Here is an 18,013-nt window from a genome sequence, read left to right as displayed (position 1 = left end):
AGAGATCTGAAAACGATGTTTTAGCTTCAGTATGTTCAGATAACAAGTTAGTTAAGTGCTCTGGATCTGTAACAAATTAAAGGTGACATATCATGCAAAATCGACCTTTTAATGGTTCTCTACCTGAAATATGTGTCCCTGGCATGTCTATAAACCCCCCGAAAATGAAAAAAATCCATTCTGCCCCTGTTCTGATTTCTCCACCTTTCTATAAATGTGTGCTGAAACGAGCCGTTTCAGTTTTCAGTGTTTTTCATGGAAAAGTGCTGGCGCTAGTTAGCATAGCCACATAGCTACATGTTCATTGCTGTGTACCAAGACCAGTCCCTCCAGGATTTCCCGGGATTTTTTTATGATTGTTGCAGCCCAAAAAGCCTGATTTTGCGACAGCTTTTTGAAAAAATTGCGGTGAAAGTTGCGATTTTTTTTTTTTGTTCTTTTCCCCCACATTCTTGATGTGGCCACTGTGACTGTATTTTGATTCTGTGGATTCACAGAAAAATGCCATGAAAGGGCTGTATTGCACATTTACGACAGTCCCTGAATGCACCTCGCAGCGACAGAGACACTTGACAGGCAGTTCACGGCACTCTGAAATGAATCTTTGATGACTATGAGTTGATCAAAACTTACTAAATGTGTCTGATGTATCACCAAACTGGATTAAATCAAACTGTAGACATGGAGCTTTTTACGGTGATGGCGGCAACAACGTCAAACCTCAAATAATAATCCCCCGGTTGTGTCTTTGTCACTAACGCACACCGGGGGTAAAAATCATCAATGTCGATGAGACAGATGCATGGAGGAGGGAGAGCTGGTTCATAAAGCACACCTGCTGCAGGTAGGTGACCAAGCGAACACTGAGCCCCTCAATCTATAAATAACAATGTTGTCATCGTCACTTGTCCCGCCTGCTGTCCCCTCTTTTCATCCATTCTCTGTGTGTGTTTTGCTGTTCAAAAGTGACGATCAAGTGAGGACTTACGTTTATGTTCCAAGGAAGTGAAATTGATGACAAAACCAATGACGTGCAGGGGCTGAGATTAAGGTAATTGGTCAAAGTTGCGAGAAAGTTGCGGTGATTGTATAAAATTGCAAGGCCGCAAAAAAATCGCGCTGATTGGTTGAATTCGCGTTGATAGTTGCGATCGCGAAAACGCAACTTCCTGGTGTTGTGACCAATCAGAAAGGTCCTGCTGCAGGCACCTCTCCGTCAGGATCAGATTCTGGATCAGATTCAGAGGGTTGAAGAAACGCGGGTCTGTGAGCAGCCGTGTATATTCAGCCAACATGTAAACATTAGATCAACCATGCTGGACAGCCGAGGCCACATCCACTTCCTGAGGGGGCGTGGTCAGAGAGCTCATTCTCAAGGCACAGACACAGAAAACAGTCTGTTCTGAGCAGGGCTGAAAAAGAGGGGTTTACAGGCATACCAAAATCTGATTTCAAAGTGTTTTTTTGAGCATAAACTTCAAAGACATGATTTGGGGACCTCTTAGACCAATATATTTTGATGAAAAAGAGCATAATATGTCACCTTTAATACAAACCAAGCTGAGAGTTTACCTCTGTGATACCTCTAGATTGGTATTTGTTGCTGTGTCTACGTGAGTGTCTTGAAGCTAGCAGCAGTCATATGTTGTTCAAGGTAGCGATATTACTGAGATATTAATGGATGATACTTTTCTACAGCAAACAGGCTTGAAACAGGTTCACTGCACACTTTTTAAAATCATATGTAAGGACCCAAACAGAGAAAAATACTATATTTGCACATCAGAACAAACAATAAATGACCCAGGTGTGCATACGTGATGAAAACATATCCCATGTTTAAAAGCTGTCCTGCATATCTTGCAAGTTGCTTCATAATGTTTGCCTCTTCTCTTGTCTTCTTCTAATAAGCTGCTATAAAAGCCATAGCTGTCATATAAACACACAAATCCACCAAAAAGAATATTAAACATTCATATGGTGCTATCCAGACGGTGTAGGTTTGACAATGTCAAATTAAGCGGCAACCTCTGGCTGTGAGAAATGAAGTAGTGCGGAAGTGTTAAAAACTGCAGTTCACCAAGTGTCCACTAGAGGATGTCTGCAGAAACACAGGAAACCACATACACACCCATTCAAAAATCTCTAAAGCAGAAATAAACATGATTACAGCTTGTTACAAAAAACTGTTTAGGTCTGAAGAGCTCATTTCTCTATAGGGGTATTATTTTTTTTAGAACTTGTTATATTTTAAAATATTAAGATTACGAATTTTGCATAATTAGAGGCACAGCTGAGTTGACCGACAGGCGGGAACCCTGTAGCTGTAAGCAAAGAGGCTAAAGGCCCGCCTCTTTACCTCACACTAGCTCGACAGAAGTTAGGTTGAGTCAGCATTTCCAATATGGCATTCACCAGCAATAGGCTTCAAAACGCTACTTAAGAAACAAATGAGTGACGTCACGGAGACTACGTTCATTTATTATACAGTCTATGATTAAAATTCAAGACCTCATGTGTAAAAATAGGACCTTTTTTTTACCTTCAAATTTTCTTAATCTAATGTATAACTTTTTAAGTTTTCCAAAGATCCAAGGGAACCGCTCCCCTTGGAGGTACTTCACTTTTTTTTATCAACTTTGGCGCCCCCTGTGGACAAAGTGCAAACTGCAGAGTGCAGAGGGAGATTTGTAATCAGTGTTTCCTAATCTCATTTGACAGTCAAGTGCATCACTTATGAAGGATAGCTGATATGGAACTTGTGGAAAAATGTTGCAGTTTTCCGACACCTACCCAACGCATGTGGTTTCAGACGTTGAAAATAACGATATAGAAAGAGTCGCTCCTCTTGTTTGAGGTATTGGTTGCTTTTTAAAGTCATATACAGACATCATTATTGATTTCAATGTGTTTCAAAACTAGCAAAAACTCCTTAGAGGAGCTTTAAACACATAATATGTTACAAAATGGGTCGACCATCCCGCCGCTCGTCGCCACCACTGCAGGTACAGACTCACTCTGTGGGAAACACTGGAGTCCTCATCGTAGGGCAGGGCTCGAGCTGAGAGTGAAAAAGACCCTCCAGTGAAGTAACAAGCTGTGAACCGCTATCGATAAAACACAAGAACACTGTCATCAAGCCGGCGGCTGCCACAGGGGAGTGTGTCGACTTTCTTTAAAGAGGCCTCCAGGGAGGCAGTGAGAAGATGAGGACCAGCTGAAGTCACTTGGTTGTTGATAATTACCGGGAAATGAGGATTTATATCTCTGAAACCGACAATAACAACAGAATAATGATGAAGAAATGCAGATGTGGGTTCAAGGGAGAGTATTCGGGTCTTATAGAGAGAGAGAGGATCATATCTCTCACTGAAGGAAGGTTTGATCAGTTTATCCCGCTGGCTGCTGAAGAAGAGAAATCACACACACTGGATTCTTTCCCACAAACAGAACAGGAGTTTATCATTCAGCTCTGTGTGAGCAGACCACGCGTTCAATCAGCCATGCAGACGATCAATATGACCCAGATTCTGCTTCAGCATCAGCAGAGACCCACCGCACAGCGAGGTACAGTACAGCTTTATGGAGTGTTTTACAGTCTGAGACAATAACTAGATGGTTAGAGCAATCATCCCTCAGGAGCTTGTTAAAGCAACACTAACATGCAAATGTTTGCTCTATGAATGTCCTAAAGAAGCCTCTGCACGCCGCATCACCCCTGTGTTCTGAGCAGCTACTCCGTTTCTCTGTTTGTGCTGTTATTTTCAGCTTTTTCTCTGGAGGCATGGTGTGTATGTGTGTGTTTGCACGCTGTGTTTTTGTCTGTATTCATGCCGTCTGAGTAGAACACAGAGCAAAGGGGGGCAGGATGATGCTAATGTTAATAGAGGACTCAGGAGGAGAATAATCTGGAGGGAAATTGTTGGATTTAACACAAACACAGAAGCTCAAACAATCATGAGCTGACAGGAATACACACGCCGCAAAAAACTACTTCTGCACATTGAATCTCTCTCTCTCTTTCTCTACCCCCTATAGTCTTTCATCCATTCTCTCCATCTCTCTCCTCCCCAGCCTCTCTGTCTCTCTCCATTAGTCACAGATCTCTGTGGATCTGGTTTGGACTCTAGCTCCATCTAGTGAGGGAAAATCCTCATCAGACAATCAACAACTGGAGTGTGGCTTTGGACAAACTATTTATACAGAAGCTTCTGAATTTGATGTAAACACTGCAGACTTTATAATAAAGGGACTTTGTTTCAGTGACATCACCCATTAGTTGAAGAGGAAGGGTTTTAAATGCTGACTCAACCTGATTTCTCACGAACCTGGAAGCTGAAAAAGAAGTGGAGCTGACCAGGCAAACAGCTACATCATGCTGCCTGTCAGTCAACTAAGCCACACCCCCTTTTTATGCAAATGAATGCACACCTCTCTGCTGTAACTTCTTTAAAAGAGGTGAACTAGAAAAACAAATTTACCCCATACAGCTTGTACGAATAAATAAATAAATATGCTGTTAAGATGTTTAATTTTGCAGTAAGAATCTGCATTTTAATATGAGTGTTAATGGGAATTCCTCCGCTTTGGAGCCAGCCCCTAGTGGACCCTTGAGGTACTGTAATTTTTTACACTTCACATTGGGTTTTTGTAGGTTGCTGTATGATAACAACTCATTCTCAGGTCAACTAGAAGCCCTGGCATAATAAAGTAAGACTGTACCCGACTCATATTCCCATCATCAGCACCATGCATAAAAAATGTGCAGCACTACATCTTTCTCGAGTTAGCCAGTTATGTAATGTCCTGTTTGTGTCATATGAGAGCTTTAAACAGAGGATCTGTCATACTCTATTTTTTACTGTTGCTGTTTTCATTTACTCCTGAAACTTTATGATTTAACAGAATTTCTTTTTTTGCATTCTTTCAAAATAAAAGCATGTGTATTATAAAGAGTAGGAGGAGGAAATCTCTCTAAGGCTTGAACACAAACAGGATTACTTAAAACCTCAAAAGAAGTGTTAAAAAATAATACCCAGCATCAGGAATCATACTCTCTTGTGCGCTCATAGAAAAACTGCTCCTTACAGGCTGGTTGTCCGGACTCCCAGACCAATATATTAATATCAATCCATATAAAATCAATCACAGCAGAAGGATAACTGAGCACAGTGAGCACCACACTACAGCCCTCTGTCATGTGACTCACCTCAATGGCCACTGTCCAGAAAATAAGCTGCTCCTCTGAACCCTGGAAGTAGGTCTTGACTTGTGGAGACATGCCGATCAGCGCACAGTTGGTCACAACGGCTATCACACTCATGGCCTCAAAGGCGAGCTGGACACACACACAGATAGACACACACACACACACACACACATACAGAAAACAGTCAATGATTTCACAGATAATGCAATCTGTTTATAATAAATAAAATAAATTAAAATACCTTAAAATAAAATAAATTAAAATGAAATAATATAAATTACAATAATTTAAAATAAGTTAAAATTAAATAAATTAAAATACCTTAAAATAAAATATAATAGTATAACTTAAAATAAGTTCAAATTAAATTAAATAATGTAAATTGAAATAAGTTAAAATAAGATAAGTTAAAATAAAACAAAAATAAAATAAATTGAAATAAGTTCAGATAAAATATTATAATTAAATAAGTGAAAAAATAAGGATAATTAAGGATATTAAAAAAATAATAATTAACTGTATCCTTTTGCACCACTCTCTTTATTTTATTCTGACAGGTATCGCTCAGAGGGACACTCAGACCCCTCAACTCCTCTGTCCTCACGTCTCCTCCTAACCTCTTCTCACAGGGTTAGGAAAGGAGGCTAGGAAAGGGCTGAATAAAGTACAAACTGAAAAATGACACAGCATCTTTTTGTGTGTCTCACCTGCCAGACTCCTATGTTTGCTGCCGGCTCAGAGAAGGGTCGTTTGAACACACGACACATCTTGAAAGCATCCGAGTAAACCTCAGTGATGTTGTTCAACACCACGAGGACGGCAGCCAGAGGGTAGACGCAGGAGAACAGGCTGACGTAACCGAACAGCAGGAACAGCTCCAGGTAGTCGTCAAATGTGCCCTGAGAGAAAGAAACAGAGAGACGTGGATTTACACACACACACATGATGCTTTTATCTGAGGTCCAGGTCCGACCATGAACTCACCAGGTACGTGCTCATGTCAGCCTCCAGTCGGACTTGATCCACCACAGGAAGCTCTTTGTCCTCCAGAGTTTTTCTCTTCTGGACTTTGCGCATCATCTTCTTGTTGCGTCTCCTCTGGAGCCAGTACGGCAGGAAGGCCTCCATGAACTGGTTCAGGATCTGACTGGTGATCAACAGAGTGGCCAGACTCTGGACGCAAGACAAGAAGAGAGTGAGAGGGAGACGACCAAAGAAGGAGATCTTTTTATAAAGATTTATTTTTATTCAACCTGATGCTGTTGGCTATTGATTTAACTTCGGCTTCAGAAGGGCTTTGAAGAGAGAAATGTAACCACTGATCTTCAATAAAATATATTAAATTAAAGGCACAGTGAGGAGTTTTCTTGTGTTGATTCTGTCGCCCCATTTGGATGAAACCTGCCGTGTTTTCTGGTATAAGGACTACATTTCCCAGAAGTACCGTCACCTACTGTGGTAAAGATGTTGCTCTTTAAGCATTCATTTGTTCTGCACAGATCTTCTTTTTAATCCTACTTTTCTTTGTTCAAGACAACTTTTATCAGGATGCAAAGTGATGAGGTAATGTGTTGATTTGTAGCTACATCAGATTATGAACTGTATCGTAACAAATACAACTCATTTAAGGTGAGCAGACGTACCAGTTAAACGTTACCGGTATCATGATGTGAGCTATGTCCCAATAAATGTCTGAATAATGTAAATAAGCCCACAGTATAGCTCTTTAATCCTCAAAGAGAAGTGAAACATTCACATGCTAGCATAAACATTAAATCCTGTTCATAGACATGTAGCTCTTTAAGCTAGCAAAGCCCTGGTTGTAGAGTTTCTCCGTCTGAAACTTCAACAGAAACTCCTCCTGCTTGATAATATTGATCCTATTGTTGCTTAGCGCCGCCTGAGTGGCTGCTTGTTGCAGCAGCTCTCTCTTCGTTGTTCTTTTTTTAACCTTTTTTTATATCGGTTTACTTATCTTTGTATTTGGAGCCTGTCATGACCTTTAATGACTCATTTGTTGGCCATCAACACCAAACTGGCTACGTTTGCAGTGGTGTTTTTGCTATTTTTGTTCCTGTCTGTGTTCGGAGATCCTGCGTGTTTCCATGGTAACATTGTTTATATACGAGATCAGCTGTTAGCTGCCCGTAGCATGTTGATGCTAAATGATGCTAGGGCCCATGTTCCCTGCGAGCTGAGAAGAAGGAGGCAAGGACGACGTGCTGGTACTGAGGTGCAAGCTAAAAAAGACGACATCGACCTGTCCTTCCACCCACCGTTATGGGGAATGTAAGATCTATCTACGATAAGGTGGACGAGCTAACCCAGGACCAGAGGGAATACTGGCAAAGTAGCATCATGCTAACAGAGCTAACACAGGGCACGAACGCCACATTGGAAGGATTTCACCTGCTGTGGGCGGACAGGATACAAGAGAGCAAGACTGAACCAGCTGGTGAAGAGGCCAGCTCAGTCCTGGACCCTGTGGAGGTGGTGGCTGACAGGAGAACCATGGCTTATCTGTTGTCTTTGATGAACATTTATATATATTCATATATTCTTGTTGAAATTCTTGTACTGTACACCTTTTTGTTTGCTGCTGTAACTCCATGAATTGCCCTGTTGTTGGACGAATAAAGGAGTATCTTATCTTATCTTACTTCTGTCAAACTTTAACAGCAGAGCTCGAAACAGAGATACTTTAGGGGAAGGGACGAATATCAAATCGTCCTTTTGTTGCAGAAAATCCGACCTGAACACAGCTTGTAAAAGTCCAAAAGTCTAAGTCACTAAAAACTCCTCACAGGGCCTTTTACGAAAAGGTCTAAGTATGTAACGATGCTTTCTGTAATTGTATCGGACACTTCAAATAACCTTCTTCTTAAATCGGGGAAGGTGAATTGGTGCTATGAGAGCAAGCCTACCTGTCTGAGCAGCACCATGTCCTGCATGACGAAGGCGATGTAGAACAGTGAGGCGAAACAGTTGAAGAAGTTGAACTATAGGAGAAAATATTGAGAAAACGATGGTAAACCAGGCTTCGGTACGAGAAGCTTCAGTGTGATCACTGAAGGATGAAAAAGGCAAGAAACATGAACATGACTCATACTCACGACTAATACTTTGAGGACCAGGTGGTTCTGATATGAAGACTCCAGTCTGTGATTCTCTGAAGACACAGAGGAGACAAATGAGCTGCAGAGATCTCAACGTCAAAGATGCATTCATGTGGATTCTCATAATCAGAGAAAGGAGTATCTGACTGGATTAAATTAACATGAAAACACTAACAATGGAAAGACTTTGGATGACATTCAGAGAATGAATGTTTTTTTTCCTGCAGTCCAGGTGTTTGCAGGTTTCCCTTATCAAACCACTCGACAGTTTGGGAGTAGCTTGAGCTGGAGGGACGTTTCAGCCGAACAGGTAGAACCAAACTTACAGGCATACCAAAATCTGATTTCAAAGTATTTTTTTGAGCAATCAACATTAAAGACATGTTTTGTGGACCTCTTAGACCAATATATTTTGATGAAAAAGAGCATAATATGTCACCTTTAACACCCCAGAAAGTGTTTATTGATTTAAGTGTTTAATCAGTTATTTTTTAACCTCTGATTTAAATTGAACTACTCAGTTTGAAAAGACCTCAAGAAAATAACAGATCAAATTGTACTAGATTGTAAGCTTCTTTCAAGGATTTGAATATATATATTTTTGTATATATGTATCAGTAATTTGGTGTTTTATTTTTTACATAATTTAGTTTCCAGCACAAATGGTCCCATAAATATTCACTAGAATGCAAGGAATTAAGAGTAAGGTGCTCAAAATTTCAGATTACAGAATAAAAAAATGCAGAAATCCATGTATAAAGAAATCATTTGTATTCCAAGAATATAATTCTTAATTTGTTTATTTTTTTTTTATTGATTTGTTTTAGGGCTATTTGAATTTAATCAAATATTTTGGGGCGATGGTAGGGCTGGGGTCTCACTCCTGGTTCTTCTGTCTCTGCTCCTTGTATTGGCGGCGACTGTGAGGAGTCATAAACTTCTTAAACCTCCTCCACAAAGAGACTTTCTCCATCTCGGGTCTTGACTCTACGATCTCGGGTGTTTCCTTGACCATCTCCGGGGTTGTCTGGATGTTTTCAGATGTCTCCTCGACCATGGCTGGAGCGTCTCCTTCGGCGTTGACCTGGATTGTATCTAATGTCAGGGAGGGCTCTGCCTTCTCCTCACACATCAGCGCCTTTATTTCCTCATGGAGACCCTCCACCTCTTGCTTTAGCACCTGGCTGACTTGCTCCTGATCTTCTAGTTTGGAGGCCAGCTTGAGGCAGCTTCTGGTCTTTTCTGTGAGCTGGTTCTTCAAGTGCTCCATCTGCTCTCTGTTTGTCTTCTCTATGCTGAAGGTCTCACTTTGCTGGTCCATGAGCTCCTGCTTCAGGGAGTCTTGTTCTCTCTTAAACCTTTCAATCAGCTTCCGGTCTTTGATGGACATTTCCTCAAGCTGATTCATGACCTCCTCCTTTTGTGTCTGGAGGCTGTCAGCCCTCAACATCTCAGCGTGCAGCCTGTTGTTTTGTTTTGAAAGGATATCTCGGAGCTCTTCAGTCTTGCTGTTATTTTCAGACTCCCCTGATGCTCTACTGAAGACCTCTTCCTGCAGGGCCTTCACCTTCAACTCCAGGGAAAGTTTCTGCTCCTCCAGCTCCTCAACCTGCTCTAGGTCTTGGTTGGCTACCTCTTCAAGCGTACACCAAAATTTCTCCAGTTCTTTGTGGAGGGTCTCATTTAATCCCTTTTCAATCTGCAGCTGGTTGTCTTTAAGTTCAACACTATCTTGAAGCTGTTGAATATTGTTTGGAAGAATTGTTTCCTCTGATGCTTTACTTAACACCTCTTCCTGCAGGGCCTTCACCTTCTCCTCCAGGGAAAGTTTCTCTGCCTTCAGTGTCTCAACCTGCTTCGGGTCTTGGCTGGCTACCTCTTCAAGCTTACACCTTAATGTTTCCTTTTCTTTTTGGAGGGTGTCAGCCCTGAGCCTTTCAGCCTGCAGCTGGTTGTTTTTACGTTCAACACTAGCTTGAAGCTTTTGAATCTCGTCTGTATTATCTGTTTCCTCTGATGCTTTACTCAACACCTCTTCCTGCAGGGCCTTCACCTTCTCTTCCAGGGAAAGTTTCTCTGCCTTCAGTGTCTCAACCTGGCTTGGGTCTTGGCTGGCTACCTCTTGAATGTTACATCTAAATGTCTCATTTTCTTTTTGGAGGGTGTCAGCCCTCAGCCTTTCAGCCTGCAGCTGATTGTTTTTATGTTCAACACTAGCTTGAAGCTTTTGAATCTTGTCTGTATTATCTGTTTCTTCTGATGCAATAGTCCAGACTTCTTCCTGCAGGGCCTTCACCTTCTCTTCCAGGGAAACTTTCTCTGCTTTCAATGTCTCAACCTGGTTTGGGTCTTGGCTGGCTTCCTCTTTAGGCATACACCTAAAATTATACAGTTCTTGTTGGAGGGTGTGGGTCCTGAACCTTTCAGCTCGCAGCTGCTTGTTAAGAGATGCAATGATATTTTGGAGTTCGTGCATCTTGGCAGCTTTTTTCGTTGCCTTAATGGTGGATTTATATGGAATTTTTGTCCATTGTCCAACCTCTTCAGAAGTAACTCCAGCCAGGTCTGAAGTACCATTCTCATCAGGGACCTCCTCGTCCTCCTCCACGTTGATTGGTTCTTCGGTTGGATCCCACATATAGAGCCTCAGCTTCTTCTTCATCTCTACCATCTCCGTCTTCATCGCCTTCTTTTCCTTCTCCTGAGCCCTCAGCTCCTTCTCTAAAGCCTCCATCTGCAGAGTGGTGGTGAGGTTTCTGCTTACTGCCTCATTCAGCAGGACCTCCATCTCCTCATTTGGTGCTTCTTTCTCTTTTGGTGCTTCTTTCTCTTTTGGTGCTTCTTTCTCAACTCTCGGGGTATTATCAGGCTCTGTGCCAGCCGGGAGTTGTGCGAGCTTTCTGTTTTGTGCAGAAATTACACCTAAGAGCTCCTCTTTGGTCTTCAGCGAGTAATAAAACATATCCTGTGGTACGCAGTAGGAAGGATTAAGGTGTTTTAGTTCTTCACTCATCCTCTTGATCTGCCTGTCACACTCGCTGTGAACCTCATCCACTGATGTGTCCCTGACGCTGGGTTTAGGTGGCACTGCTTTCTTCTTCATCTCTCTCTCCTTTATCAGAAGCAAGTCCAGTTCCTCAATGCGTTTTTTGAGACCTGCCTCCACCTCCCATCTTGGAGGGGGTCTCTGATATCCTGGGTTGTGGGCAGGATGGTTGTGGGGATGCTGGTGGCCTCCTTCACCCTTTTGGTAAAAGGTCCGGTGGTAGTGAACCGGGTGGCCTTTCTCCCCCCTTTGATAAGGCATCTTAGCTCCTGGCTGAGTGGGGCGCTGGATGCCGCTGTTGTTGCTTGTATTCGACATAGTGTTAACCTTCACCTTGTTGTCCATTACTAATCTGGGTAGAGTTAGTGTCTCGGATGTTGACAAGTTTGAAGTTAAAATAGTCTGCGTGCTGCGTGCTGCTGCTGATCACTGACTGTGTAAATAGTCTGTGTGCTGGGTGCTGCGATCACTGACTGTGTCTGGTATACATGGTTTACAGCTTGGTCAGTTATGACATCATAGTCCAATTCTACTACATTCTGCCTTTGATCTTGCTCAAGAGTTCCTGGCTTTGTGACTCACTTGTCATTTGTTTACTTTCAAACTATTCACTGGCGGCCATTTTGTTTATGAAAAGTTAGCACTTTTAATAAAAAAAATGGCCGCCACAGCACAAACATCAGAAATCAGAAATACTTTATTTATCCTTGGGGGGGGGGGGGGGGGGGGATTCAGTTGTTGCAGAATGCTCTCATACACATTATGAAAAGTCAAAATATCAATAGAAAGAAGGAATAAAATAAGATATAAATACGAATAAAATAATACAAATTGGATTAATAGTAAGTACAATATATTATAATATATATAATATATTTTAAACGTGCAATAATACTTCATCTCAGTTCATCCTTCTCTTCTTACGTGTGCAATACGTCTTTCTTCCCATCTTCCCAGTTCTGTTCTGTACATTGTTTATACCTAGGCTACAAGTCTGTGCACATTTTTCAACCCGTCATTGGTTTTGGAAATATTTGTAAATTTACTTATTTAGTTGTGTATATACGTTGTGTATATATTAGAGGTGTGAAAAAATATCGATACAGCAATATATCGCAATACTTTGGCCTTTGCTATAATATCGATATTTCAACTCTTAATATCGATTTTTTGCTAAATTAAAAATTCTTATTTTAGCCAAGTTGGAACTAAAACACAACTTCAGTATTTCAAAAACAATAAAGTGTAAAAGTTGTTTTCAATCAAATAGTTTTGATTTAATTTGTCCTTTCCATTTTGAGTAATATTGTGTCATTTACATATACACCATCTCTATTTTTTTCTTAGTTAACTGTGTAGAATATCGCAAAATATCATATCATGATATATCGTGATACTATCGTATCGTGACCCAAGTATCGTGATGCGTATCGTATCATGAGGTTCTTACCAATACTCACCCCTAGTATATATGTTGTGCATATATGTTGTAAGATATGCTTATTTTTACTTCTTTAGTTTTAATTGCTTATAACTTTTTAATAATTTCTATTTTATAGGCTCTTGTTTGCTTTATACTGTTTTGCACTGTCTACTTTGCTGCTGTAACACTTAAATGTCCCCGTTGTGGGACAAATAAAGGATATCTTATCTTATATACAGAAGCGCAGAATAGTTAGAGTTTGCTATGTACAAAAGCACTGGGAATGAAGGTATTATAGACAGGATGTTGAAGTGGCAGGGATATTGCACGGTGTATTGCACGGTTATTGCACATTGATATAGTTCTGTCATCAGAGAGAGGCGTTGTACAGTCTGATAGAATAGAATAGAATACTTTATTAGCTCATCTCCCATATGTCAACTCATCTCCCATTGGCTAGAGAGTTATGAACGTCAATGATGCATTCATGTGGATTCTCATAATCAGAGAAAGGAGTATCTGACTGGATTAAATTAACATGAAAACACTAACAATGGAAAGACTTTGGATGACATTCAGAGAATTAATGTTTTTTTTCCTGCAGTCCAGGTGTTTGCAGGTTTCCCTTATCAAACCACTCGACAGTTTGGGAGTAGCTTGAGCTGGAGGGACGTTTCAGCCGAACAGGTAGAACCAAACTTACAGGCATACCAAAATCTGATTTCAAAGTATTTTTTTGAGCAATCAACATTAAAGACATGTTTTGGGGACCTCTTAGACCAATATATTTTGATGAAAAAGAGCATAATATGTCACCTTTAACACCCCAGAAAGTGTTTATTGATTTAAGTGTTTAATCAGTTATTTTTTAACCTCTGATTTAAATTGAACTTCTCAGTTTGAAAAAGACCTCAAGAAAAATAACAGATCAAATTGTACTAGATTGTAAGCTTCTTTCAGGGATTTGAATATATATATTTTTGTATATATGTATCAGTAATTTGGTGTTTTATTTTTTACATAATTTAATTTCCAGCACAAATGGTCCCATAAATATTCACTAGAATGCAAGGAATTAAGAGTAAGGTGCTCAAAATTTCAGATTACAGAATAAAAAAATGCAGAAATCCATGTATAAAGAAATCATTTGTATTCCAAGAATATAATTCTTAATTTGTTTATTTTTTTTTTTATTGATTTGTTTTAGGGCTATTTGAATTTAATCAAATATTTTGGGGCGATGGTATGGCTGGGGTCTCACTCCTGGTTCTTCTGTCTGTGCTCCTTGTATTGGCGGCGACTGTGAGGAGTCATAAACTTCTTAAACCTCCTCCACAAAGAGACTTTCTCCATCTCGGGTCTTGACTCTACGATCTCGGGTGTTTCCTTGACCATCTCCGGGGTTGTCTGGATGTTTTCAGATGTCTCCTCGACCATGGCTGGAGCGTCTCCTTCGGCGTTGACCTGGATTGTATCTAATGTCAGGGAGGGCTCTGCCTTCTCCTCACACATCAGCGCCTTTATTTCCTCATGGAGACCCTCCACCTCTTGCTTTAGCACCTGGCTGACTTGCTCCTGATCTTCTAGTTTGGAGGCCAGCTTGAGGCAGCTTCTGGTCTTTTCTGTGAGCTGGTTCTTCAAGTGCTCCATCTGCTCTCTGTTTGTCTTCTCTATGCTGAAGGTCTCACTTTGCTGGTCCATGAGCTCCTGCTTCAGGGAGTCTTGTTCTCTCTTAAACCTTTCAATCAGCTTCCGGTCTTTGATGGACATTTCCTCAAGCTGATTCATGACCTCTTCCTTTTGTGTCTGGAGGCTGTCAGCCCTCAACATCTCAGCCTGCAGCCTGTTGTTTTGTTTTGAAAGGATATCTCGGAGCTCTTCAGTCTTGCTGTTATTTTCAGACTCCCCTGATGCTCTACTGAAGACCTCTTCCTGCAGGGCCTTCACCTTCAACTCCAGGGAAAGTTTCTGCTCCTCCAGCTCCTCAACCTGCTCTAGGTCTTGGTTGGCTACCTCTTCAAGCGTACACCAAAATTTCTCCAGTTCTTTGTGGAGGGTCTCATTTAATCCCTTTTCAATCTGCAGCTGGTTGTCTTTAAGTTCAACACTATCTTGAAGCTGTTGAATATTGTTTGGAAGAATTGTTTCCTCTGATGCTTTACTTAACACCTCTTCCTGCAGGGCCTTCACCTTCTCCTCCAGGGAAAGTTTCTCTGCCTTCAGTGTCTCAACGTGCTTCGGGTCTTGGCTGGCTACCTCTTCAAGCTTACACCTTAATGTTTCCTTTTCTTTTTGGAGGGTGTCAGCCCTGAGCCTTTCAGCCTGCAGCTGGTTGTTTTTACGTTCAACACTAGCTTGAAGCTTTTGAATCTCGTCTGTATTATCTGTTTCCTCTGATGCTTTACTCAACACCTCTTCCTGCAGGGCCTTCACCTTCTCTTCCAGGGAAAGTTTCTCTGCCTTCAGTGTCTCAACCTGGCTTGGGTCTTGGCTGGCTACCTCTTGAATGTTACATCTAAATGTCTCATTTTCTTTTTGGAGGGTGTCAGCCCTCAGCCTTTCAGCCTGCAGCTGATTGTTTTTATGTTCAACACTAGCTTGAAGCTTTTGAATCTTGTCTGTATTATCTGTTTCTTCTGATGCAATAGTCCAGACCTCTTCCTGCAGGGCCTTCACCTTCTCTTCCAGGGAAACTTTCTCTGCTTTCAATGTCTCAACCTGGTTTGGGTCTTGGCTGGCTTCCTCTTTAGGCATACACCTAAAATTATACAGTTCTTGTTGGAGGGTGTGGGTCCTGAACCTTTCAGCTCGCAGCTGCTTGTTAAGAGATGCAATGATATTTTGGAGTTCGTGCATCTTGGCAGCTTTTTTCGTTGCCTTAATGGTGGATTTATATGGAATTTTTGTCCATTGTCCAACCTCTTCAGAAGTAACTCCAGCCAGGTCTGAAGTACCATTCTCATCAGGGACCTCCTCGTCCTCCTCCACGTTGATTGGTTCTTCGGTTGGATCCCACATATAGAGCCTCAGCTTCTTCTTCATCTCTACCATCTCCGTCTTCATCGCCTTCTTTTCCTCCTCATGAGCCCTCAGCTCCTTCTCTAAGGCCTCCATCTGCAGAGTGGTGGTGAGGTTTCTGCTTACTGCCTCATTCAGCAGGACCTCCATCTCCTCATTTGGTGCTTCTTTCTCTTTTGGTGCTTCTTTCTCTTTTGGTGCTTCTTTCTCAACTCTCGGGGTATTATCAGGCTCTGCGCCAGCCGAGAGTTGTGCGAGCTTTCTGTTTTGTGCAGAAATTACACCTAAGAGCTCCTCTTTGGTCTTCAGCGAGTAATAAAACATATCCTGTGGTACGCAGTAGGAAGGATTAAGGTGTTTTAGTTCTTCACTCATCCTCTTGATCTGCCTGTCACACTCGCTGTGAACCTCATCCACTGATGTGTCCCTGACGCTGGGTTTAGGTGGCACTGCTTTCTTCTTCATCTCTCTCTCCTTTATCAGAAGCAAGTCCAGTTCCTCAATGCGTTTTTGAGACCTGCCTCCACCTCCCATCTTGGAGGGGGTCTCTGATATCCTGGATTTTGGGCAGGATGGTTGTGGGGATGCTGGTGGCCTCCTTCACCCTTTTGGTAAAAGGTCCGGTGGTAGTGAACCGGGTGGCCTTTCTCCCCCCTTTGATAAGGCATCTTAGCTCCTGGCTGAGTGGGGCGCTGGATGCCGCTGTTGTTGCTAGCATTCGACATAGTGTTAACCTTCACCTTGTTTTCCATTACTAATCTGGGTAGAGTTAGTGTCTCAGATGTTGACAAGTTTGAAGTTAAAATAGTCTGCGTGCTGCGTGCTGCGATCACTGACTGTGTAAATAGTCTGTGTGCTGGGTGCTGCGATCACTGACTGTGTCTGGTATACATGGTTTACAGCTTGGTCAGTTATGACATCATAGTCCAATTCTACTACATTCTGCCTTTGATCTTGCTCAAGAGTTCCTGGCTTTGTGACTCACTTGTCATTTGTTTACTTTCAAACTATTCACTGGCGGCCATTTTGTTTATGAAAAGTTAGCACTTTTAATAAACAAAATGGCCGCCACAGCACAAACATCAGAAATCAGAAATACTTTATTTATCCTTGGGGGGGGGGGGGGGGGGGGGGGGGGATTCAGTTGTTGCAGAATGCTCTCATACACATTATGAAAAGTCAAAATATCAATAGAAAGAAGGAATAAAATAAGATATAAATACGAATAAAATAATACAAATTGGATTAATAGTAAGTACAATATATTATAATATATATAATATATTTTAAACGTGCAATAAATACTTCATCTCAGTTCATCCTTCTCTTCTTACGTGTGCAATACGTCTTTCTTCCCATCTTCCCAGTTCTGTTCTGTACATTGTTTATACCTAGGCTACAAGTCTGTGCACATTTTTCAACCCGTCATTGGTTTTGGAAATATTTGTAAATTTACTTATTTAGTTGTGTATATACGTTGTGTATATATTAGAGGTGTGAAAAAATATCGATACAGCAATATATCGCAATACTTTGGCCTTTGCTATAATATCGATATTTCAAATCTTAATATCGATTTTTTGCTAAATTAAAAATTCTTATTTTAGCCAAGTTGGAACTAAAACACAACTTCAGTATTTCAAAAACAATAAAGTGTAAAAGTTGTTTTCAATCAAATAGTTTTGATTTAATTTGTCCTTTCCATTTTGAGTAATATTGTGTCATTTACATATACACCATCTCTATTTTTTTCTTAGTTAACTGTGTAGAATATCGCAAAATATCATATCATGATATATCGTGATACTATCGTATCGTGACCCAAGTATCGTGATGCGTATCGTATCATGAGGTTCTTACCAATACTCACCCCTAGTATATATGTTGTGCATATATGTTGTAAGATATGCTTATTTTTACTTCTTTAGTTTTAATTGATTAGAACTTTTTAATAATTTCTATTTTATAGGCTCTTGTTTGCTTTATACTGTTTTGCACTGTCTACTTTGCTGCTGTAACACTTAAATGTCCCCGTTGTGGGACAAATAAAGGATATCTTATCTTATATACAGAAGCGCAGAATAGTTAGAGTTTGCTATGTACAAAAGCACTGGGAATGAAGGTATTATAGACAGGATGTTGAAGTGGCAGGGATATTGCACAGTGTATTGCACGGTTATTGCACATTGATATAGTTCTGT

General features: G+C 41.0%; 2 protein-coding genes across 4 annotated transcripts in view; both read right to left on the bottom strand.

Annotated features, from left to right (window-relative positions):
- Nucleotides 1–18,013, bottom strand: part of ano10a (anoctamin 10a) — a 49,527-nt gene that overhangs the window by 18,831 nt on the left and 12,683 nt on the right. For all 3 annotated transcript variants that reach the window (XM_034697367.1, XM_034697365.1, XM_034697366.1), the window contains 5 exons: nt 8,323–8,378; nt 8,134–8,208; nt 6,194–6,382; nt 5,917–6,108; nt 5,210–5,338 (listed from right to left, as the gene is read on the bottom strand). In XM_034697367.1, coding sequence (XP_034553258.1) covers nt 5,210–5,338; nt 5,917–6,108; nt 6,194–6,382; nt 8,134–8,208; nt 8,323–8,378 — 641 coding nt within the window. The remainder of the gene's footprint in view (nt 1–5,209; nt 5,339–5,916; nt 6,109–6,193; nt 6,383–8,133; nt 8,209–8,322; nt 8,379–18,013) is intronic.
- LOC117822564 (GRIP and coiled-coil domain-containing protein 2-like) lies at nt 13,964–16,749 on the bottom strand. The gene has a single exon (XM_034697364.1). It carries the CDS (start codon nt 16,344–16,346, stop codon nt 14,052–14,054), a length of 2,295 nt encoding a protein of 764 aa, XP_034553255.1. The 5' UTR covers nt 16,347–16,749; the 3' UTR covers nt 13,964–14,051.

The sequence above is a fragment of the Notolabrus celidotus genome, chromosome 12, assembly GCF_009762535.1.
Source record: "Notolabrus celidotus isolate fNotCel1 chromosome 12, fNotCel1.pri, whole genome shotgun sequence".
In the NCBI taxonomy this organism is placed as follows: Eukaryota; Metazoa; Chordata; class Actinopteri; order Labriformes; family Labridae; genus Notolabrus; species Notolabrus celidotus.
This window is presented reverse-complemented; position numbering and strand designations above follow the sequence as displayed.

Excerpts from the sequence above, each read along its gene's own strand:
- LOC117822564 (XM_034697364.1), bottom strand. The coding sequence starts at position 16,346 with ATGGGAGGTGGAGGCAGGTCTCAAAAACGCATTGAGGAACTGGACTTG.